At 37.7% G+C, this 25,244-nt stretch overlaps 1 protein-coding gene and 1 long non-coding RNA gene across 2 annotated transcripts in view; one reads left to right on the plus strand and one right to left on the minus strand.

Annotated features, from left to right (window-relative positions):
• The window catches only part of Sptlc3 (serine palmitoyltransferase long chain base subunit 3), a 139,729-nt gene that overhangs the window by 46,478 nt on the left and 68,007 nt on the right, over positions 1 to 25,244 (minus strand). Inside the window, exons 5-7 of the mRNA XM_005320471.4 lie at positions 23,647 to 23,771; positions 21,679 to 21,772; positions 7,110 to 7,215 (exon numbers count right to left, since the gene is read on the minus strand). Coding sequence (XP_005320528.1) covers positions 7,110 to 7,215; positions 21,679 to 21,772; positions 23,647 to 23,771 — 325 coding nt within the window. The remainder of the gene's footprint in view (positions 1 to 7,109; positions 7,216 to 21,678; positions 21,773 to 23,646; positions 23,772 to 25,244) is intronic.
• LOC144378051 (uncharacterized) lies at positions 498 to 24,313 on the plus strand. Its single transcript, XR_013439546.1, has 2 exons — positions 498 to 585; positions 22,209 to 24,313. It is a non-coding gene; the product is annotated as an uncharacterized LOC144378051 (long non-coding RNA).

Genomic DNA, 25,244 nt, shown 5'->3' on the forward strand with positions numbered 1-25,244 from the left:
TTAAAAGAAGGAATTAAAAACACACCAAAAACTGACTTAAGACATCATGGCATTGATTATAGCATAATAGACAATCCCTAGGACCTCTGTTCAGTACTCACTACCTGTCAAAGTCTTATTGGAAGCATCCCTGTGGAGTTCCTTCTTTCTTTTCCTTTTGGGCAATGAAACGATGTTGAGCAAGTGTCAGAATCCCCCCAAAGGGTTTAAGTTGTGTTCCCTACCAGAGAGTTTCTGATTCAGTGGATCTAGGGTGGGGCTTTGAATGTGCCTAAGCTCCCAGGAGAGCGGACACCAGGGGTTGGGGACAACACTTGGAAGACAAATGCTACAGAGGAATCCTTTTGCTTTAGACCTAAGTATTTTATTTTTCATGAGATTGTAAACTGCAAAAAACACTTAAATCTTCCAACAAAGGGAAAAATATAATGTCAATCAATAAAATTAAAATTTATATTTACATGTTTTTTGTTGTTGTTTGTTTGTTTTTTAGAATTCCATGGGTTTAGAACTTTGGACTTTCATCCATTCTCAGAAAACTGTGGGCTGTATCTACACTGCACACAATTTTGATTGCCCTGACAGGTGAGTTTCACAAAAACACTCAAACTCAACATGCTCGCCACACAAAGGAGCTTGTCAAACAATGCTAGCACCCCTTTAATTTAGTTCAAGGACTAAATCAATTCAATCAAACAAAGTTGAACTACTGCTTCCTTTATAATCAGTTTATTAGATTAAATTTAGTGTCTTTAAAAAAAATAAGCTTATATGTGAGGTTGATTGGATCACAGTAGTGCAGCTGGTTGCATAGTTATCCAGACCAAAGTAGGTGGGTTTGAGGAGAGTATGATTATCACTGAGCGCAACATTTGTGTTTTTTGCAAAGTTACTTTAGATGTCTTCTCTTATGTAAATTTGTGAGTTAATTTCAACATTTCCTTAGGTTGACTGCTTGTTGAAGCTGTCTGCATGGAAGAGGAGGCAGGATGGCCATCTGACCGCCTAAATTTAGACTATGGCCACTAGCTGGAAACTTGGGCAACTTATGTACCATTCTCTGCCTCAGTTTCTTCCTATGTAAAATAAGCATGACAATGGAGCCCTCCTCACAGGGTCTTTAGAATATAACTAGAAATCGTGCTTGTAAAGTGACACACAAGTGCTCAGTGAATTGTTATTGTTCCTGGGAGGAGGCATGTAGGAGGAAATGGTTGCAATGAGGTCTAACTTGGAAAACGGGGAGCTCTTGACAATGCCCTGCATTGAATCTTCTAGGAATGAGGCACGTGGGTGTCATTGTGGGTGTCAAATATAATAAATGGCATTGGGCCTTTGGGATTCTAGAACTTTCTTCTCATCTTTAAAATGTTATAAGTTGGTAACACAAATATGCTAAAAATATTTGACATGCCACAAATAGCTGTTCTTTGTTCTGGAACTGGATTTGACAGGAGGCAGTTAATGTTGAATAGTGTTTATAGACACTCTCGGCAGGTAATTAACCATCCTTCCATGGGGCTAGTCTAGTTGATGTTAGGAGCCTGCCCACCTGGTTTATATTTCTTCCTCTAAGATTAATGACTGTACAGTACTGCTGATTTCTGAAGTTAATGCAGGGCACACACAGAGTCCTAGAGAGAACTCAGCTATTTTCATTTTCTCAGTGTGATCATATTTTAATTGAACCTTTTCTTTTAGTGGGATATTAAAATCTTGCATAAAAACTATCTTATTATCATGAATTATTGTAAAAAAAAGCACCCAAAACAACAAAGAAGAAAGAACAGCATTTTGTTCTTTGTAAAGGAAAGATTATATTTTTAACTTCAATAGAAGAAAAAACAACTAAAGTATAACTATAAGTAAAGATAATCCCATCAGTTAATTTGAAAGCTCTGTGCAGGGACTTGAATTATTCTTAAACCAGCAAGTCAGTGAATCATTTCTTTATATATTTTTCTATTACATAGTGTGTATTAGCTAAGTGACAAGACTCCCTTTTGAAATCTCCCTCTCATCACCTTTCTCCCCACATATAAACCATATTATCCACTGGCAGGATTGGAAATTAAACCATTGGTTGGCCAATTTGCATGTGGAAAAATCACCCTGGTGGGTCCAAAGATGAGAGGAGGTGGGTAGGGAGAGTTATGATTAAAAATAACTATTCTTTCATTATTCTTTGCTTTTACGTGTTTAAACCATAGAGATATAGGATAGTGTTTTACCATTGAAGTTCTCAATTCTTAATTTATACTGTTTTGGAGAGTCAAATGGATTACTTAGTCTATTCTTAAATCAGATGGCATTCTGAGACTTCAGCATAAGTTTATATGTGCATTTTTTTGAAGTTTGGGCTCCTCCCATGCTAGTTTAGGTTCCAGGTTATTTGGGATATTTTCCTTATCTAGTATGTTTTTAAATAATTTTGAGATTTCTGAACCACCACGAGTTGATAAGAAATCTAGATTTCTCAGAGACAAAAAACTCTACAAAAATATGATTTTAAAACAATAGGAAAATGCAGATCAGAATACTAAAATAATACTATTGCATTATAATATTTACATAGGTGTATGGAAATCATGGGATCATAAATCATGGATTCATTGAGACTTCAAGTTTCAATCTCCCCATTTTATAAAGAAACTAAAGTCTAGATAGACTAGCTATAAAAGTTGAAATGAGTGATCTTGGGTTTCCATGGTTACTTCCTTGGATGTGAACAGATGGGCTGACTCTTGTGTTTCTATTGAGCCTTTGTCCTACCAAGGTCACCTGGGTTTAATCCTAGCTCTGCTTTATCTCATTTATCGGTCTTGGGGAGAGTTATCTAGGCTTCTCAGCCTCAGTGTCTTCATCTTCAAAATAACCTCAGGGGCACTGAGAGGATTATTCAAGATTGCATTTGTGAAATACATAGCAAGGAGCAGACACATGGTAAATTATGATTCCATCCTCTGACATCTGCTCTTGGTGTGAATGAAGTGCAAAGAGCTTTGCGGCCAATATATGTTGCAACTTCCTCAACTGTAAACAAATATTATGAAGAAGACAACCACTCTTTGTGTGGCCTTTCTATGGGATAGGCCTCTGACAAAGACCAACTTATATGATCTCATTTAATACTTTCAAAATAGCTCCTTTGAGGGTACATAGTTGAAGGCAGCCACATCAGGATTTGAACCCAGGTTCCAGACCTGCCTACAAATCCTGACTCTTCTATATTATATATAAAAATAAAATTACACGTACAGTTGGTGACATTAATCATAACTGATATAACTTAATAATAATAATTATTATTATATTACTTTTGTGGAGTTTTTTTTGACTCTTTAGTCTTGGTACCTAGTCTTTTTAAATATTTTTTAAAAACTTTTTATTTATTTATTTATTCTAAAAAATACATGACAATAGTGATATCTCTCAGGAACTTTCTGATTTGTCCGATTGATCTTTTTTGGCATTATGAAAAAATATACGATATGTGAGCTCTTTGTGGTGGGGGTACTTTTTCCATGTTGACAGACCACGAGCAAGAGAAAAAAAGAAAATCCTAGAAGTTAAAATTCAAAGGGGGCTTTGAGAAGGCATCACCTAGATCCGTGTTCATAATACACCTCTCAAAAGTGGAAGTACAGTTGTAAACTATTGATTTTACATTTCTAACTTTGGAAAATCCTCTGGGAATGATTCCATGTTTTGGTGATAGCTGAAAATTAGAACACCTGTATGAATACTTTTCCATTAAGGTTTGCTGAAGAACTCCCCTTAGGCTAGCCTTATTTTACAGATGAGGAAACTAAGATTCCATGTGGTATTGGCATTTTCTAAGAGGTGCCCTGATTCCTGTCTATGAATAAGACCTTTCGGGCATCCTATCATGTGCAGATAGGATAGGAGCCTCTTTGTTAAGGATGTCTATGTCAAGGGGAGACTTCACTCTGCATAAATGCCAGGTTGATTGAGATGCTATGGTAAACTGCCTCCAACAAGTACAGCCTGCAAGTATTCCTATCCTTGTGTACTCAAGTTGATTCTCTTATCAAGAGACAAGGTCTAGGGCTGGGATTATAGCTCAGTGATAGAGCACTTGCCTAGCATGTGAGAGGCACTGGGTTTGATCTGGAGCACCACATAAATATAAATAAATAAAATAAAGGTATTGTTTCCAACTACAACTAAAAAAAATTTAAAAATATATATAGGCAAAGTCTATTTCACTTTCTTGGAATCTGGGATGGCCTTATGAGATGATTTGGCCAACAGGGCATGACAAAAGTGATGCTGTTTCAGTTCAGGGGCAATCCCTTAAAATGATGGCAGCTTCTGCTTTTGCTCCTTTGGAAGCCAGTTGTTGTGTTGTAAGGAAGCTCTGGCTAAATAGTCAAACAGAAAGAGAATATATGCAGAAAAAGCCATGTGAAAGAGAATAAGGCACCCAAGTCAACAGCCAGTACCAAGGGTTAGAGGTGTAAATGACATAATTTTGGATATTCCAGTCCCAGCTGAACTCTCAGTTGAACTGTGTTGCCAGGAAGAATCCAACATAGAGCAGAAGTACTGCCCAGTTGGTTCAGATGACCCAGGTAGAATGGAGAATAATAAATCACTTCTGTGTAAACCATTGTGCTTTGGGGTGATTTGTCACATAGCAATGGACAACTGAGCAGTTACCATTGCTAATGCAACCTAAATTATAAGTTAATGCCACCCTGGCTTGGAGCCAGAAGTCCACACCTGGCTTGCTTGTCCTTCTGATATCATGTAGGACACAGGCCCACATACCATTAACAAATTCTTCAGCTGAAATGGTTTCTCTGTGTAACTAATGAGAATATTTGACATTAAAATGGTGGTGGTACTCTTAGTTTCAGCCATGGTTAAAATGCCTGAAACTTAATTATCCATCAGTAGAATCTAGTTCTGTTTACTTGTAATTGATTTCAGTTACTCTAGTTAAAGGAGATGCCTGGTGTGCTTTCCCTTAGCCCATATATACTCCCACTAGTCCAAGTCTGAATGACAGGTGTTTGATAAGGGCTGTCTTCTTCCTTTCCGAGGCTGGCACTGGCACAAATGGCACAAGGAGAAATAGCTATACTTGAGGTTATGACACAGAGTAAATAGGAGATTGCTTGTTAAAATCAGCAAGTTTAGGATTAGTGAAGAGTTCATTATTCTTGAGCAGGGTTTCTCAACCTTGGCATTACTGCCATTTTGAGCTAGATAATTCTTTGTTGTGAGGGAAGATGTCTTGTGTATTGCAGAATGCTTAGCAGCTACCCTAGCCTCTCCCCACTAGATATCAGCGGCATCCTATTGCAAATGTAGTAACTGAAAATTGCCAAATATGCCTACATTGGGGACAGTTGAGGACCACTAGTTTAGAGTCCCAAAGACTTCTGTATTAGTGCCACACCGCTGGGTAATGTGACCTTCTGTATTAGTGCCACACCGCTGGGTAATGTGACCTAATGAGGAGGTAATGATAGTTGATGCAGGAAGTAGGCTATGAGAAATTTAAAAGCCTCCTTTGTAACCCCTCACTAGCTCTGGGAATATTCAGAACAGCCGTACTTTTGGAGGCAAGTACTAGAGTTAAATTTTTAAAAAAAGATATCATAATTATCATTATTATTTTAAATATGGGAGATTTTTCTTGTTTCTAAAAGGGATGGTAGTGTATTTCTTTAGTTATTTGTTTCTCAGTTGTTATGGTTTGAATCTGAGGTGTCCTCCCAAAGCTTTTGTGTTAATAAGGAATATTCAAAGGTGAAATTATTATATTATGAGAGTTGTAAACTAAACAGTCCATCCTGGTTTGAATGGATTAACTGGGTGGTTAAATGTTGGCAGCTAGTGTACGCCTAGAGGAGGTGGCTCACTGGGGGTGTGTCATGGAAAGGTTTGTCTTCCCTTCAGCCCCTTCCCATCTCTCTCTGCGTCCTGGCCAGCATGAGGTGAGTAGCTTTCCTCTGCCACTTTCCTTCCACCATGATAATCTACCTCATCTCAGGTCCAAAGCAATGAGGGTGACCAACCATGGACTGAGCCTCTGAAACTGCGAGTCTCAAATACATTTTTCTCCTCTAAGTTGGTTTTGTCAGGTATTTTGGTCATAGCAACATAAAGCTGACTAACACATTACTTATGTAAGGGATTGATCAGACTAGCCAGCTGAAGGTAGCTAGTTCTTAAGTCTCCTTTGCAGTCATACTCCTCCTGGTTGGAAGGTTAAACAGCCTTTCTTTCCTTTTAACATTTTTCACTTCTCTATCATTATTTCATAGTAAATCTCTCCCTTGAATAGTCTAACGTTAAGATGATTTGAGAATTGATTTAGGTAGGAATTGGTACCTCCAAGATAATATTTCCTTGGCCTATGGATTAGGAAACCCAACAGCAAAAAAAAAAAAAAAAAAAGCTTAGGTGTGGTTTTCATTTTAACAATGATAATTCGTTTAGGTAGAGAATGAAGCGATTTATATCATAACCGGAAATATAAAAGTACAGCTATGAATGGCTTAGTGTTTGCCCAACTTAAAAGGAGACAGAAAAACTTGATCCTGAACATATATTAAAATATTAAGATCATCACACTGCCATCCTCCCTCCTCCCTTGGCTCTGGAGAAAGCCTTTTGTCTTCGGATGCCAGTCACTGAACGTGAAGTTGGCCAAATTCAGAAAGCAGCTGGTGGTTGAATGCACTGTCTAGTTAGCGGTATCAGGGGCCACTGATTGAAATTAATATTATAGAGGAAAGGCAAGGAACATTTTGATGTTGATTAACTCAGTCACAAAACATGTCTAAAACCCCAGGGCAGGTAAAGGTAGTGGAAAGAATCAACACACATTAATTATGAGAACACTTCTGATGAAGGCTTCAAGAGCATGTGAACCTCCAAAGTGTCCCACCATATGCAAAATGTCACTGAAAAGATGGAGACCCAAGGACTGACAACTCCCGTAAGTAACTCTGCTTCAGTTTTTTCATAATATCCATACCTAATTTATTTCTTCATTTACCTAGGAAAGGTCAGTTTTCCCCCATCGATCATCCCTTCTATGGGTGTTAAAATGGCTGTGGTTATTTACATACCTGTAGATGCCCTCTACCAGGATGAGAATCTTCTTCCAAGCTCTGCGGGTTCGAGGCTGACCATAGATGATAGCTTCTCTCAGGAGCTTCTCTAAGTCTTCTATATCTTTACATAATCAAAAAAAATTAATAATAATAATAATAAAATAGATAGATAAAGAGAGAGAGAGAGAGAGAGAGAGAGAGAGAGAGAGAGAAATTGAGTCATGAGAGGGTTTTTCTTTCCCTCCCTCATTTTCTCTCCTAAGAAGGTGTCAGATAATTTAGGCTCACACTCAGACTTGAACTTTCAGAGAACTAAGTTAGAATCAGAGAACACCAGGGACGACAGAACTCTATTTCTTAGTAAAACCTAACTCTCTTGAGATGAATAGCTGGATTTGTATGAGTAGGCAGAGTCAACCCTTACTGAAGGTGCGTGGTTTCCAAGGCTCTCAACAGTTTCTTCTGCTACATTAAAGAGCTTGAAATTCTACATTTAATGCATCTCTTAAGCTAAAGCTTGTTGTCAGATTAAAATGACCTCTGAGAGATACAAGTAACTCCCACTCAGGTATTGTGCAGACTAGTATACTAGGATTTAGTTAAGTTTTCATGGCATGGCGACTTTGCTGGTAAGGGATCTCACTTCCTATGCTGTGGGACTTGATTTTTTTTTTCTTGGTACCTGGGATTGAACCCAGGGTGTTTAACCCCTGAAACACACCCCCAGCCCTTTTTATTTAGAGCCGGGTTCTCACTGAGTTACTTAGGGTCTTGTTAAGTTGCCGAAGCTGGCTTTGAACTAGGATCCTTCTGCCTCAGCCTCCTGAGCCACTGCGATTATAGACATGTGCCATCAAGCCTGGCGGGGCTTGATTTTTGACATCTTTCAATCTTAGAAATTTCAAAACTATAAGAGGGTAGGATAATTAGTCCTCCTTTGTAAAATATATTTGCAGAGTTCTGGACACATTAATAATAGCTCCTGATTATTGAGTCCTGTATGTGTGCATTCACCTTTCCAAGCCCATTCATTCTTTGTTAAAGTTCATTTAATCTGCATAAGAACTCTCTGAAGAAAGTACTAAAAATATGTCCATTTTATGATTTAGGAAACTGAGGCACAGAGGGGTTTGGTAAACTACCCAAGGTCTAGATCATACATGGCAAAGTCAGGATTTGACCTCATGGTCTGTACTGTGGTTCTCATTTGTGACTGCTACCCTTACTGCTTTATGTGAAAACCATGTGCTATCTTCTCAAACTCCATGATAATGTGGAAAGAAGGAGGAAAGTCCAGCAGATCATCCTTGTTAACATTTACTGACAAATATAATTAACAGTGCATTTCATTTATCTGCAATTTGATGTAGATGGCTGGGCTTGGGTTGAGAGATTATGATGAACTTGTCTATCAACTCAGCTATTTGGTGTGTGTGTGAGCGTGGTTGGTGTGTGTGTAAGTGTGTGTTGGTGTGTGTGAGTGAGAGAGAGAGAGAGAGAGAGAGAATCATCAAGTACATTTGAGCAAAGTACATTCAATAAGGGTGCCTTCATGTGAATAGGAGTAGGCTTGGATAAATCAGATTTTGCTGGCTCAGTTTCAGAACATTTTTGCAAAGGAAACCTTGGTTTCTTTGTGTCTCACAACCTGTCACCAGCACCAACATACTATCTTGAGCTCTGACATTCAGAAAAAGTATATGACATGTAACTAGGAGCATTATGTTCTAGAAAGCGCTCTTGGAAATCCAAGACTTAGCTCTAACACACTCTTTGACATCCTTTGATCTTAAGAAAACTCATAGTGTATTTTATGAAGTAATGAAGAAATGAAGAAATAATTCTTTATTCAAATAAATAAGGCTTTACATATTGGCAAGAGTCCCTTTTTAATGTTTCATCAATCACATTTGGCATCATATGTGAACCAACAGATAAAAAAAATGTCACTTTTATTTCTTTAATTATCCAGAGACTAACTTTCTGGGTGATACATCTGTTTAGTTACAGAATTAATCAATGGTAATGATAACATGGAAATCCGTGAAAAAAAGAAATGAAAGAGATGGTAGATTTTCATTTTATTTCATGCCACTTTTTTTTTTCCTTTTGTCTGCAAAACAGGTTTAATGATATGCCTGGCATCAGTATTGTTTCCTATGCATCAAGTACGTCCTAATTGCCAAATATATGGGGCTTTTACAATTATAGGCTTCTTTCCCCCCAATCCTGTCCTATTAGATATAATTCATTTGATATAATTCAGCCTGTACTTAGCTTTAAGTTTTTCTCTTCTAGTGTTTGGACACCATTCTTCTTTGGTTTCTGTTATCCCTCTTCCCACTATTTCTAGTGTCCTTCATAGGAGCTATTTCTTCTTTCTACCACTGTTCTTTTTGATGTTCATCTCTTGTCTTTTACTTTGCCATTTATTTGCCAGTGGTCTCCACCCTCAGTGTGAACAGAATACATCATCTAGGGTTCTGATCAGCATGCAGACTCCTGATGTTTTTATTGAGATTGACTCTCTCCTGAGAGTTGGTGTGAGATGAGGCCCAGAAGTTTGCATGTTTGGGTTCTTAGAGCTCTTGGATGCTTAAATGCAAGCCAGATCTCTGTTCTGGGTTACACACTGGTTTTCCAACTTTATAACTCTTTAGACAAATCCGTGGGTACCTCAAACCCAACATTTCCAAGATGGAACTCATGGCAGATTGCATTATTAGACTTATTTCCCACTCTCCCTTCACTTGAGTTTTTTGCTATATGACTTTGCCATTTTTTCCTACTAAAAAGGTAGACAACCTGCCTCTTGACTGGGGTTCAGCCAAGTGAATATCTTGGGTTAATCAAGTGTAAAGAGGAGATAGTTTGCTAGTTCCAAATACAGGTTGGAAAAAGGCCTCATATATTTCTATTCTTTCTCTTTAGCTTCTGCTAGTGTCTTGATAAAAAAAAATCCCCAGGCTAGTCCACTAGTCCTGGGATGGGCCCATAAAAAAATAAAAGACAGGCAGGGCTTAGTTATCCCAACCCTCCTACAGTATCAAGTGAGAAATAAGTGCTGATTTTTATGTGCTATTGAGGTTTTTAGGTTATTTTTTTATAACAACAGGGACCTTATACAATCTCAAAAGGCCCTTTCTAGTTTAGCCTCTGCATATTTTTCCGACATAGTTTCTTAGTGTTCTCCGACACACAGTCTCCAAGCTCTTCCTGTTGTCTATCTGAAGAGTTCCACTCATCATTCAAACATCAACTCAAAAGTTCCTGGTCAATAATGGGGCTTTCTCCTCAGTGCCCCCTTCTTTTAAGCACCCATCACAATACTAATTATTGATTTTCACGTCTCTCCTCCCTGGAAGACAGGGGCCTTCTCTTCTGTATCTTTCTAGCCAAAGTCCAAGTATAAATATTAAGGACACATCAATATTGGATTATTGGATAGATTCTCTTTTCATAAAAGTAAAGACCACTTTTAGATATAAGTAAAAATTATTAGAAAGGATAATTGCCAACTGTCTGTGACAATTCTTTAATCACCTGTGCTTTTGTTTTTGTTTCAAAGACAGGTCTATCTCTTCTGAATGTTTTTTGGGGTGCATGTTTTATCATTAACCACTAGATGGCAGCCAAGGAAACAAAAAGTAGTTCTGTCAAATTTTCAAGGGTCATCAACCCTCATTGGTGTTGTTGTTGTCATTTATGCTGTAGACTGAGTGTCTAAAATGTTGAAAGAACCCATGTGATTGGAGGAACTTGTGTCCCTTTTCTCCATCTACGTCGGGCAGGCTGTTAGCCTCTAAATGAATAAAGACATGCTCTATTTAAGGGATGTTTTTCCTTTCCGGACTTGAAATTTGGAAGTTTTGTCTAGAAATGATACATGATGCGGATGACTCGAATGCCGTCCTTATAAAAACCAGCTCAAGTGAACTACATTCACAGTCATTTTAAGATGGATATTGCAAGATTTTGAAAAATCTGTAAATCCACAGGCTTTTTCTTTCCCCTTGAAAACGTCATATACGCCCTCTACAGGGCTAGTTTTAAAATGAATGCCACTAGTCCTACAGAGAAGTTTCTCTCTTCTTTTAATAACAAGCAGAACATGAAAATAAGCCATTAAGTGACATGATACATTTTATGCCTTTTTCCCAATGAAACCAAAAGGATTCCTAGTGCCTTCAAAACTGTGCCTCATCATTTGTCACTTGAATAGCAAATTCCATGAAGAGAGGCTTTTGGTGGACTTCACAAAAACCCCAGTGTGCACATACTGTATTATCTGCATATAAAAAAAAAATCAGAGATTTTTTTCCCTCCTGTTTTCCCCTGGGAGGGACAAAATCACTGACCTAGAATCACAGAAGTTGGACAGGGAAAGGGATGACTTCACTCAGTCTGAGTTCTGTACCCACGTTAGCCTTGCTTGGGCAGTTTCCTCTCTGGTTCTGCAAGTCTTGCTCTGCAAGTCTCTGTGTGTCAGTTTCAAACTTGTAGGATTCAGGGGATTGTGATTTATGTTCTGTAGACCTTGTGGGATTGTGCCATTTCCCAAGCCACCTGCTAACATCTTCGAGGGATCTTTAAGTAGTAATACTTACTACGTCCCTTATTCTAGCATTATGTTAATCCTTACAACAACTCTGAGAAACAGGGAAGAATGACTAGGTGATTTTTTTTTTTTTTGAGAGCAAACTAATGCCAAATTTGTTTAGAAAAAAAAAAGTCCCCCAACAAGCCCATTTTTGTTGTTTTATAAAACTTGTAGTTCCAAGTGTTTCTTATAAGAAAACTCTGAGATGTGGAAATTCAAATAAAGGAATGATTTTTGACACTATCAAGGCACACGACACTATTGTACAAAGTTGTTGTAAAGTCATAATGACATACTATGTGATTATGATCATTCTAAATTTGCGCATCAACAATGCTTTAGATGTTACTCACCACAAAATCTGACTCACCAGGGAGGTTTCTTTTGCTCTGTGGAGAACCAAGAGGATGGACCTGACAAGATGGTTGTGAATATTTAACTATCAAAAATGAAAACGTGGAGGCTATGGTCCATGGCTGGTACAACAGGCCTGGTCTTTCACAGATATGGGCAACTGGATCGCTGAATTACTACATATCTGGAATAATCCAAAGATGTGTTGAAAACTGCAATCAGGCTTGGATGACACATACACTTGGCAAGCCCGAGCCTGTACCTGTCCTTAAATTCAAAGCCCTGATAACATCAGCAAGCCAGCTAGATGTTCGAAAGCTGTAGATATGATCTTGAGAAAAGAGAGCATCTGAAAGCATGGGCACCAGAATCTTCCAAGAGGGGCAGATTAGGTGTAGTTCCAAGTGTATCTTCCTGAGGATGAGAACTGGATGCTTATTTCTGTTCCTTTTTTTTACTGTAGAGTGACAACACAATTCCTCCTCCCATATTTTTGCCATTTGTCTCCTCTTGTGGATTTTTGCTTCCACGGAAAGCCTGGATTTTGTGTGAGGGCTTCCTTCATTGCCCATTTCTATGCCTTGTCTCTCTTTCAGAAGAAGGAGATCCGGGTTTCCTGCCTCCTCTGCCTCCCCTTTGTGTATGTTTCCTGGTGTGGTTGGTGGCTTACCTTTTATCATTCAGGGCTTCTCAAAACCTATCTCCAGCTGCATTAAGACATTTTTTTTTTAGGAGTGGCATGGGCATGGGGATTGAACACAGGAGAGTTTTACCACTGAGCTTCATCCCTACATCTCCAGTCTTTTTTTTTTTTTAATTAATTTAATACAAGGTCTTGCTAATTTGTTGAGGCTGCCTTTGAACTTGTTATCCTCCAGCCTCAGTCTCCTGAGTCCCTGGGATTTCAGGCGTGCACCTCCTTGCCCAGATAGAGATGCTTTTTGGTTCTTACTCCACGGCATACTGATCAAAAACATTTTCACATCTGCATAGGCTAGGCACTCAACAGATATTTTATAAATTAAAAAATGAATAGATGATAATGAATGAATGCTACTCTTTAGTGTTTCTCCTCTCTTGCTCCTTGTTATTACTTCTTTTGTTCCCTTGGAGATTTGTCCAGTTTAATCCTTTAAGATTCAGCCCAAGTGTGGGATAATTATGAGTAGGTATTTAAATGTGAATGATAAAGAAATTATTCTTTTATGATGGTGTTAAGGAAGATTGCCCCCCAGCTTGTTTAGTCTTTTGGGGAAAAATCATAATGGCTAACTTTGACTAGCAAAACAAATACTTTTCTGAAAGTGATTTTTATGGAGTTTATTTTCTATGAAATCACTGCGAGTATTCTTGCTGCCTTTACATTTTAAAACATATTGGGCAAATACGTTGGTACAGATTTTCTTAGCTCTGGATTGAACCAAAGTATTTGCCCAGGATAGATGTCTTGGGCTTAAATCCCAGCTCTGCCTCAAACTAGCTCTCTGTCTCTAAGCAAGTCACTTCATCACTTTGTGCCTCTGTCTCTTCTCCTATAATAAAGGGGAAATAACAGCAGATGCGATGTGGTATAGTTGTGAGACTAAAATTGTAGTGCATATAAAAGGCTCCTTGTAGCAAGCTTTCTATATTGTTAACTTATGTTAAAAGATAATCTAGTTGAGGATCCCAAGTCGGACCTGGAGATCTAAATGGCCATGACTTGCAAAAGAGTGCAAGCAATGTTTATAGGTTTGACCTTTCACGCAAACAACTTCATGACCCCTCGTTATACAGAGGAGGCAGTGCTCAGAGTTTTCCAGCAAACACTAGACTCTTTGTTCTTCCTCCTCTTGGCCTTGAATTGCTGCTAGGTAGAATTTTGGTTCCTCTTCATTTGTTTTTTAACCACTCCAATTCTTGGCTCACTTGGATTTCTGATCTCATGGCAACTCTCTTAGCAAAGAGACATCTTCTCTTCTGCAAGACTAGCTTAAGAAATCCTTTGTGACACACTTGAGGATAAAGGCTGCTTGCTCCAGGTGTGGTCCTGCACAACAGCATCAGAATCAGCAGGGAGCTCTTCAGAATGCAGAGTCTCAAGCCCCTGTCTAGGCCCATGAAATCAGAGCAGTGCTCTACCACTGAGCTACATCCCCAGCCCACAGTCTGCTTTTTAACAGGACCCCCAGATGCCTCATCTGCACACTAAAGCTTGAGAGACTTGTCCTTGACTCTAGATCATACGTAATTACCAGTAATGTGAGCAGGTTGAGGGAAGAAGTAACTTAGTCTTGACTTCTCCAAATATCAGAAGAAGACACTGCCCCTTCCAGGGAATTAAAGCCTCTCCAGGGTTTGAGATCTTCAAATGCTCAGGGGGTTAATACATTCTGCCCAGAAAATGTGTTTCCCAAAGTTGCACAAGTGTCCCACAGAGGCTTTTGCTCATTTCTTCAAAATGCAGCAGAATCACAATGGAAAACAAATGTGTTGGTTCCTGGGTAGATCTGGTTCCTTAGCTTAGGCTGCGAAATAGCTGCAGAGTGTTTTGGGGGACGCAGTGAGTCAATCTGAGGATGGACTATTTCATTGAAGCTTCCTACAGTACAAAATGCAAGAAGATATTCCTAATATTTAGCTGGCAAGAATTCAAAGGCCAAACTGTAACATTCTGAGTGGAAAATTTAAGCAACCATTAGGATAGAACTCCAATAGCCATTACATTGGAATGGCTTTTTTTTTTCTTTTTTTACATAAGGGGATACAGTTTTCTGGGTCCTACAAGTGATCTAGCATTACTGGACTCAAGCAGAGTTAAAAAATGCTGTGGGTGTTCTAATGTTATCCTTCAATGTCAGCTCCTTTTTGTAAACACAGGCCATTCTTTGTACAAGAACACTTTTTTTTTTTAATACTGTGGACACATACATACTTGGCCTGAGAAATGAACAGTCCTCAATTCATCCCAGATGGGAATTGGTGGATAAATACCCCAGCTCCCTCCCTTATCAGGTGGGATAACACTGAGGTATCTACACTGGTGCTCAGATCTCCCTGAGATCCTAGTAGGAATTGTCCACTGTGGTAATTTACTCCACAATACACCCTGCATTTGCTGCCCTCTCTTTCCTGTCTCTGTCAGCAAACTTCCTTCAAAAAGCTAGATAGTAATATTTTAAGCTTTATGAACCCCATATGGTCTTCATCACACATTCTCCTCTGTTAACTATACAATGTAAAATTAAAATGTAAAAACTGTTGTATTTGGTGGTACACACATATAATCCTGGCTACTTGGGAAGCTGGGCAGGAAGACTGTAAAATCTATTCTAAGCTTGCAGGGGTAGGTTTACAGATATCCCCTTCAGTATATTTAACAATGACATATTACTCTTACCTAATATTATCTAATCTATTGTTCATCTTCCAATTTCGTGCATTGGCCTGGAAATCACTTTTATAGCATTTATTCCCATCTCTTACAGAATGCATTCTAGGACCAGGTATTGCACTCAGTTGTCACAGCTCTTCAAGTAGACTCTATTCTGGAGCATTTCTTCAGCCTCTCTTTGTTTTTTATGCTATTGACACGTTTGGAGAATATAATTCTATTGTTTTAATAGAGCATTTCTAATTTGGGGTTGTCTAACAATAAGATTGTGTTCTGATCTGCACCCTTTGTATGTAAATGATGTTGAATACTTCTCAGGTGTCACATCTGGAGACACACAATGCTCACCTGCCCTTCACTGATGAAGTCACTTTTTTCTTTTCTTTTTTTTTTTAGCTGTCCCTGTCTCCTTTGATTTCTCCCTGGTATAGTTACTATGTTCTCTCTGGAGAATAATTTCAGTGGAACTGTTATCCTGGAATTGGAATCTAAAAAAGAAGATACTAAAATAGCTGCATATCTGGCATGGGCTGGGTCAGGAGGAGCAGGTTGAACTACTTTGTATCACTGAATAATCACTGAGCAGTTGAAACTGGCAGAAAGATAATCTGTGGCTAAATAAGATTTATTTAAATTTTTAAAATAAAGTTGCCTTGTAAGGCTCTGCTTAGAAATCTTCCCATTGCATGGCTTTTGTTAAATTCTTTATTTTGCAGTTTTTGTTTTAATATTTTCTTTGGAAATTGATGTGTTTCCATTGTGGGCATCTACTTCATGTATCCGTGGACAAGAGAAGCCTTCTTCATAAACTTTGTGAGATGCGAAGGTGTTGGTCTTCTCTTCATATTTCAGCCTTGGACAACAGTGCAAGAAGTACTTCAAGTTACCGCCCCAAAGGCTCCCAAGGTCAAAGTCTACATTTCTTGGCCATGTTGCATTAGTTGGTAGGAAACTGTGTCTGAAGAAGTCAAAAAGTATTAGCCAAGATCCTACTAGGATCTCAGGGAGATCTGAGCACCAGTGTAGATACCTCAGTGTTATCCCACCTGATAAGGGAGGGAGCTGGGGTATTTATCCACCAATTCCCATAGGTACTTCCTGACCTATGTTTCACAGGCTCTCATGATTTCTGTCCTCATGCAGACTAGGAAAGGCTTGTCCTGATAGCTGAAGTTAGTCTCCAACCTGTTCCATTTGGGGTTCTTTGCCAGTGACTGTGTGGTGTGGATAACACAGTTCTATCTGCTCCATAGAACTTACTGGAGGAGGAAGTAAGAAGCCGTACTTGAGTGTCTGACTTGTGCCTCAGCAATGGTGGCCAGAGAAACTGTGTTAGTTATCTATTGCCATGTATTAAGTTACTTCAATTCTATGTGTCTTAAAATTAATATTCATCATCTTATAGATTCTATGCATCAGAAATTTGGGAAAAGTGGTTGGGTGATTCTAGCTCAGGAAACTTATGAGGCTGCAATCAGATGTTGGCTGGAGTTAGAGTCATCTGGAGGCTTCAGAGGTCAGAGATCAGTTAGAATGCCCCATTCATAAGGTTATTAGTAAGGGTCCTCTCTTATTCTCCATAGGCTGCCTAAGTGTCCACACATGTCCACATAAGTGACCCAAAAGAGAATAAGAAAGGCAGAAGCTACATATTTGAATCTTAACCTTATTATTTTTATCTGTAGTCTATCGATCTCATTTGTCTACTTTGATACATTGCAGAAAAGGACCACAAAAAAAGAATAAATAATAGTAGATGGGGATCATTGGTAGCTGTCTTGGAAGACTGATACCTAAATAGCCTTGAGATGAGTAGAAATAATTTTGGAAGTTCTCAACCTAAGAATGTTAAGTGTCTGAGTTGATGGATATGCCAATTACCCTGATCTGATCATTGCACATTATATACATGTATTGAAATGTCATACTGAACCCCATAAATATGTACAAGTAGTATGTATCAATTACAAATAAAAAAATGATAGCCTTAATCTGCAGAATAGGAATGTGTGATGAGGGCTTAATGAAGTTTGTGCTTAATCTTCCAGTTGGGTATGCATGTATACACATATATATATATATGTATGTATATCTATCTATCCATTAATCAGTCACTTAAATTATTTATCAGCTATCTCTAAAAGCCTCCAAGAAAAGACTAGAAATGATAGAATTTGGTATAAATTTTAAATAATAAGAAAATGCAGGGTAGAAAAAATATAGGATGATACTGTTTGGGGAACAAATAATTTTGGTTTTTCTATTCAATGTTATTCAAAGCTTCAGCTTAATTCAAACTTGATCTCTGTTTCCACCTCTGAAATATGAGAAGGCACTAGACATATGGCAAGGCAACTAAATGTCTTGAGAAAAACCAGTTCACCCATGGAAGAGCATAGCATGAAACAGAAATTCCCAGGCACCTGTTGTTGCTCCTTGAAGTACATACATCTTAGCTGGCAATATGCATCTTAATGAGTCTACATTAACAGGCTAGATCTTAGTTTTTAGCTTCTTCTCTAATAGTTTGGCCCTGCACTCAGGTCACACTGGAAGTCTTGCACACACAAAATGGTTCCTCTGATTAGAATTCTCTTAATTCTTTAAAGACTATTGCAAAATGCAACCCATTTCATGCAATACAGGGTGAACTGACCTCAGCCTTTTCTATTGTCCCTTAGTGACATGATGACAACATGAGGATAAAAATACTAACAACACTGCAGCCTTAAATGATTTAGTAGTAGTTCCCATTGCCAGGCACTGTGCTCTGTGTCCTTCAACACATTTTGAATTAGTATCAATAATTATCCTCATTGTTTGAATAAATACATTGAGAACCAGGAGTTTAAGTAATCTGTTTAAGACCATAGGCTAATAAGCTGTAGAATGAGGACACTAATGCTTGGATCAAAGCTTATACTTGAAAAAAATCAAATCAACTTAATTTTTTTTACATACTACATGATATACAGTATACTTTTAGGTACAATTTAGATAGGATACTTTTAGATACAATTTTCTCCTAGGAAATGTAGAGATCTTAAGTTTGTAATTCAGAGTTTTAGTAAGAATATAACCATTACCCCAATCAAGATATCACATCTTTCCATCACTCCAGAAACTTTCTTTGTGCTTCTTCACATCAGTTCCCTCCCATACTACCAGAGATGGGCATGTTATGATTTTGTCTCCATAGACTGGCTTTGTCAAGTCTTGTATTTGCTATAAATACATTGACAGAGTATGTGTACTCCTTTAAAAAATTTTTTTTGTAGTTGTAGATGTACATCATGCCTTCACTGAATTTGTTTATTTTTATGTGGTGCTAGGGATGGAACGCAGTGCTTCACACGTGCTAGGCAAGCACTCTGCCGTGAAACTGTAGCTCCAGCCCTGTACACACTTTTGTTTGATTTATTCCCTTAGAAATTATTTTTCCTGAGAGTCATCCAAGATGACAGTATCTTGTTTATTTTCTAATGTTTTCTATGTATGAATAAGTTAAAAAAGTGTTCCTATTTTTCTGCCAAAAGACACTTGAGTTATTTCCAGTCATTAGTTATTATGAATAAAACTTCTATAAACATTCTTATACAAGTCTGTTTGTAGACATATGCTTTCATTTCTGATGGGTAAATAATTGGTATGGAATTTCTGGGTCATAGTATAGGGGTATGTTTAGCTTTGTAAGACTTTGTCAAAGAGTTTTTTGAAGACACTGTTCCATTTTATACTCCGCCAACAATGGGTGGGAATTCTAGTGGCTCCATATCTTTTCTAACAATTGGTGGTGTCATAATTTTATTTTAGCTGTTCTTGTGGGTGTGAAAATTACTGTGGTCAAAGCCTGTGCTCTTAGATGTTGCCTGATGCCATCCTGGTTCTTTTATATTTTCATCCACGGTATAGCTGCTTGTAAACATACCTGCCTGTCCTACTAGATCATATGCTCTCAGCTAAGATATTATCTAATTATTTTTATAGTCCTCCAAAGAACTCATATAGTATCTGAATCAGAATAGTTATTCAGTAAACGCTCTTGGCATTTTAGGTTGGGACATTGTCTCTGCATTATTTTTACTCAGGATTTATATCAGAAGTGTTAAAGAGTGGTGAGAGGAAGAGTTAGTATGTGGTGAGTACCTGGTGATACTCCAAGGCACACTGGCAAGATCCAGCATCAACTCAAATAAACGGAAGTTTAGAAAATAAGATTGTAGGTCTTATGGTGCTCATTATGCATCATAATCATTTGTAGGTGCCTTGGTCCTAACCCAGATATTTGGATGTAGCTGATCTGAAGGTAGGTATAGTCATTAATCTTTCAAAAATATTCTCTAGGTTCTTATATTGTGCAAATAGGGTCATGACCCACTGCTCTCAACAGAATGGAGTGAAGACATGAGAGATTAACATTGGCCATGATATAGTTCATTTGTTCCATATAAATAACAATATGACTATTTCTCCTTCTGGAAGAGAGATTATCATGTTAAACATATACATGGATGAATCTACAGTTAAATAATTATCAACAGTCCCCTTTATTTTCACAGTAAGGCAAAGCCTTTGATCACCAATTATCTGTCATGCTAAAGATTTCATAAGGGCCTAGTATACTTGAGCTATACTACCAAAAGAATTTGCTCTGGTCTCTTCACTTCTGGAGGCCCAAAACATGTGTGCCTCTGGAAAAAAAATATCAATATTGTTATCACGAATTCCCCAAACTGCCAAAATAATTTGAGTCTGGATATAACAAATGATAGTAAATCAAGCAGAACTGAAGGGATTTAACTCGGCTTATTAAAGACTAAAGCCAAGTTTGAGTGTTTGATGCAAAGTTAATCAACGAGGTCCGTGTATTTTGAATGGCATCTAGCTGGACATTGCAGATGAGCCCTTAGGGCTCACCATCTGCTTCTTATGGAGGGCCTGACCCTAAACTTCACTCCAAAGATTTACCTTCAACAGAAGCTGAAAGTGGTTCAGTGAGGCATAACCAGACCTCACTCCACGCCCCTAGTCAGTGAGAGCAGGAATTTTTTGTAATTTGAACAGCTCTACAAGGTGAAAAAAGAGGGTTTACTTGAGAATGCTCCTATGCAGTTTCTTTCCTTTCTCATCAATTATTTTTTTTGGTTTGAGGTTGCTGTGAGGTGAGCAGAACAGAACTGGGAGCATTCTTTCTCTGCTTTCTATCAATTATCTTTGTTTTACTTCTTTCTATCAGTTATCTTTGTTTTACTTTTGCTACTTTCTTCAAGGAAGAAGTACCAAGCAAGAGAAACAAGGAGAAGTGGAGGGGAAAGGGAAGTGGTAGAGAAAGGGGGTTGGAAGGAAAAAAGAGAAAACCTGTGTGGTGTGGTGGTGGTGGTGGTGGTGGTGGTGGTGGTGGTGGTGGTGGTGGTGGTGTGTGTGTGTGTCTGTGTGTCTGTATGTTGTGCACTCAAAAAGAAAGGTCTCTGATGACAGTGCATTAGAATCCGAACCTTTGAACCAGGAGATCCTTGTAGATCACATAGTTCAACACCCTCAGTATACAGATGAGAAACTGAATGGAAAGATTAAAGGATTTACACAAAGTGACCTAGCAAGTCAAGGGAAGAGCCTGAACACATCCCACATCCCACCCACATCTCAGGTGTCTACCACCACCTACCTTTTTCAGAGTGTTTCCGAAGACTAGCCATGCCATCTCATCAGATCTTTAAAGAAGAAATAGCTCTTTGACTTCTGACCACTCAATCTCACAACCCAAACTGACCCTCAAAGGACATTTTAATGAAGTTGAATAGTTTATGGGGACAGTATCTGAATATGGAAACTAGTTGTGGGTGGGAAGAGTGAAAGAAGGCATTACGCTACAAAATAAGCTCACTTTTTACCTGACTATAAATAACACGAAACTTAAATCTTCACACTTGCCCACGGCAGTTTCAGGAAGGGGAGATTTATAACTCTCTGCTAACCCACGATCCTAAGAGATCAATCATGTCTTCAAAGACCACATTGTAAGACCACTAACAGTGACACTAATGTGTTTGGGTTACACTTAGCAATCTGGATGTTTAATACACTCAGCCATTTGTTCCAGGTCACCAGAGGTTAACAATCCAGCCATGAATATAAAGATAATTGCTCTTCATTAGGAAAATTTGCCAGTTTGAAGAGCAAGGACAAAGCTTTATCAATAATCTCTCCTTTCATCCTGGAGCAAGCCAGTACAAGTTGAAGAAACACACAATACTCACTGTTATGTTTGAAGGGCCTTATGGTTGCACCAGAGAGTCGGGCCCCAAGGACAATAGAGGTGTGGTTTAACTCATCACTTAAAATGAGGCATCCCTATGCAGAAAACAAGCACACAGAACACAAGCCAGTATGTAAAATGAAGGGAACAAGAAGACACTATAAAACCTATCACAAATTCCTAAAGCCTTCTTAAACTTTCAAAGGCCAAGAGTTTAAGCTGGTATCTATATGAATAAAATACTGATAGCAGTAAGCTCACAAAGCGGAGAATTGCTTTAAGAGATTACATCTTGACTGGAACATTTACACATAGTTTGCAGCAGAGAAGTTCATCCAAGATCTTGGTTGAGCATCAGCTAAAGTACAGAGGATTGACCTTCTGACAGGAAAACCTATCTGTTTTGCAGAGGGTTGTGGACCTTCTGGGGTGGTTTGATCCTTCTAGATTATTTGGGATGGTCCTTGAAAATCAGGGCTCCTCCAGCAGGATGTTTCAAGCTCTCACGCTGTGATTCTCATTCTTCCACAGTGTTCACATGCATAGAGACAGAAACACCACTGCTCTGCAATTAAAAACCTTGAATTTGGGAACGTATGGATGGCCATCTAGCCTGAGATAAGTGAGAAAATTCAGTCGAATTTACTGCTTATAAAATTACTGTTTGTAAATTTCTTTTTTAATTAAAAAATGTCTAAATTGTAGAACTGTTTAAGCATACCAATAATGCAGTGATGAATTATATTGAACCTTTGTCTTTGGTGGCTGCCTAGACCACAAAAATGTGTTCTCTCCTACATTTTGGTACTCTTACACACGATGTGCTTTAAGATTTTGAGGCAAAAGCCAACAGAATTCCCACATTTCCACACTGTGGGCATGTGTCTGAGACAAGTTAAATTTTTTTTCCATCAAAACATTTGAGATTTATCATAATCCTCATCTCTATATCCTTTAGCCATCTTCCTACAAAATCAGAATGCAATTATCATACCCAAGAGGTCCCACATTTACAGAGTACTATTATCTAATATATAATTCAGGTTCAACTTCTCCAACTATTCTAATACTGTTCTAACATCTTTTATAGACATTATCTTTTCTTTTATATTTTTTTAAAGCTGAATCCAAATCTAAGGTCACACATTGCATTTAGTTATCATAAGATATCTTTAAAATATCAATATTGTTATCACACTTATTTATGTAAACTAACCAACTACTTCCCATTTGTCTTAGGAACAATTTCAAACATTCCAGGATGTTTTACACTATAAGAATTTTTGTGATTTGAAACCTGCCTTATATCTCTAGTCTCTTCTTTGGTAATTATTATTGCTCTATTTCCTCCAAACCTCTGTAATTTGTACATGTTGTCCCTTCTTTCTTGACTTAAAGAAATAACTTATCTGTTAAAATTCTGTTCTCATGCCACCACCTGCAGAGTTGACAGTCTTTCTCAAGAAGACTTTGAAACAACTCTGTAGTGTATTACTTTTTATGGTATTCCCCGAATTTTACTTAGTGTATTGTTTCCCCACTAGACAGTCAAATACATAAATCTTCAAGATGCAAGCTTTGTTCATCCCTATATTGTATCTGGTCTCATTCCATGACACAGTAGATTTTCAATAAATGGCTCCCTAAATGAATAAATGAATGGATTGTATAGGAAAAATAATTTGTCTAAATAAATGCTTAATAAGTATTGCAAATAGGGATTCAAGAGTAAAATTTTGACCTTGCTAAGTCATCACTGATGTTGAAGCTTCACCCACTATTAGGTCTGCAATTCTATAACGAGGAACATCAAGGTGAAGAGATCTGCTGTACTAAGCTGGCAACCTACTAAAAAATCTGAATCTCCCTAAGAAAAAGATCATCTCAGCCATACCTCTATCAAAGGACCTGCTCAGAATTACAATTCATAGGAATATAGTGGAAGTCATTTGTATTAACGGATTCTCACCTTTCCAACTAGTGCAGGAATATTCATTGAATTAGTTGCAAATCCCATCCCAAAGACCATTGCTGCTTCTACATTCAGGAACTTAGCCATAAGGTCCTCCAGCTCTTTGTGCTTATCCAAGGTACCTGCATATGGAATTAAGTGAAAGTGATTTTTCTCTTTGCAACAAGCCCAAGAATGAGAAATCAAATTTCAGTCAATACACATTATCTGAAGACCTGTACAAGACTGTGCATTGCAGGGATATTTGTCACAGTTCCAATATAGAAAACAACCCAAATGTTCATCTACTGTAGCATGGATAAATATATTGTGGTGATATTTTTATGATGAAATATAACACCAAGCATAAACTACTGCTTCACATAACAATGTACAGAAATCTTTCACAAAACACATTGCTAATAAGTCAGACATTTAAAAGAGTGCAGGCTATAGAAATCCATTTATATAAAATGGATAAGCAGACAAAACAGACCTAGACTGGTAGATGTTTTTTTGTTTGGAATGAGAGAGGAGAGTTTTTGAGATTCTCTATTTCAAGGATTTGCGTGCTAACCACACAGATTTGTTGGTTTTGTGAAAATCCATTGTGATATATACTTATGATTGTTCCACTTTTCTGGATGTATTCTATACTGCAATAAATTTATAAAATGTACCACAATTCCCCCCATATCTGACAATTAATTAATTAAATTAAAACCTCCTCATAGATTTCCTCCCACACCTAAATGCAAATAGATCCCATGATGTCTATAGATATAATATATATGTATAATTTATTGAACCTTTGGGATGTGCTATATACTATGCCAAACCTGTTATTTAGATTATCTTATTTAATCTTAGGAGCTCAGAAGTGTAGGTTTATTACTTTCCAGATTAAAACACTGAAGTTTAAAGATTTCATAGGTCAAAAGCAGAGACCATCTAGATTAACTCCAAAATTCATGTTTTCATCTCTCTATAACTTTCTGTGTGCTTGCTGTCTGACAGCTTCTTAAACATGATTCCTTCCTGTCTTGCTGATAGCTAATGTTGATGCTACTCGTAATTCCTACATGCCATAACTCATTCCACTTTTGCTGTACACCATCCAATGGAGTTGCCACAGGCTGCCTGTAGGTAGTGCAGCCGAGGAAATGAATTTTACATTTTGTTTAATTGTAGTTAATTTACTATTTAAACTGAAGCACTGTAAAATATTTTTCACCAAACAAAACTTTATTATTTTGATAGGATTATATTTCAGATTATTCATTCAAACCTTAGTGTATATATTGAGATGTTCTATAAATGTAAAAAATATACTTTTTTTTGAAGTCTTAGTACAATAATGAGTATAAAATAGCTCATTAAGATATTTTATATTGATTACATGTTTAAATGATAATTTTTTGGATATAGTAGGTTAATTAAAATATGCTACTCAATTAATTTTAGTTTTTTGGGCTGGGGTTATAGCTCAGTGCTAGAGTGCTTGCTTATCACAACATGTTAGGCACTGGGTTAGATCCTCAGCACCGCATAAAAAGTAAATAAAAGTATTGCATCCTTCTACAACTATAAAAACGTTTTAAAGATTAGTTTTAGTA

This window comes from Ictidomys tridecemlineatus, chromosome 5 (genome assembly GCF_052094955.1).
Source record: "Ictidomys tridecemlineatus isolate mIctTri1 chromosome 5, mIctTri1.hap1, whole genome shotgun sequence".
NCBI classification, from domain to species: Eukaryota; Metazoa; Chordata; class Mammalia; order Rodentia; family Sciuridae; genus Ictidomys; species Ictidomys tridecemlineatus.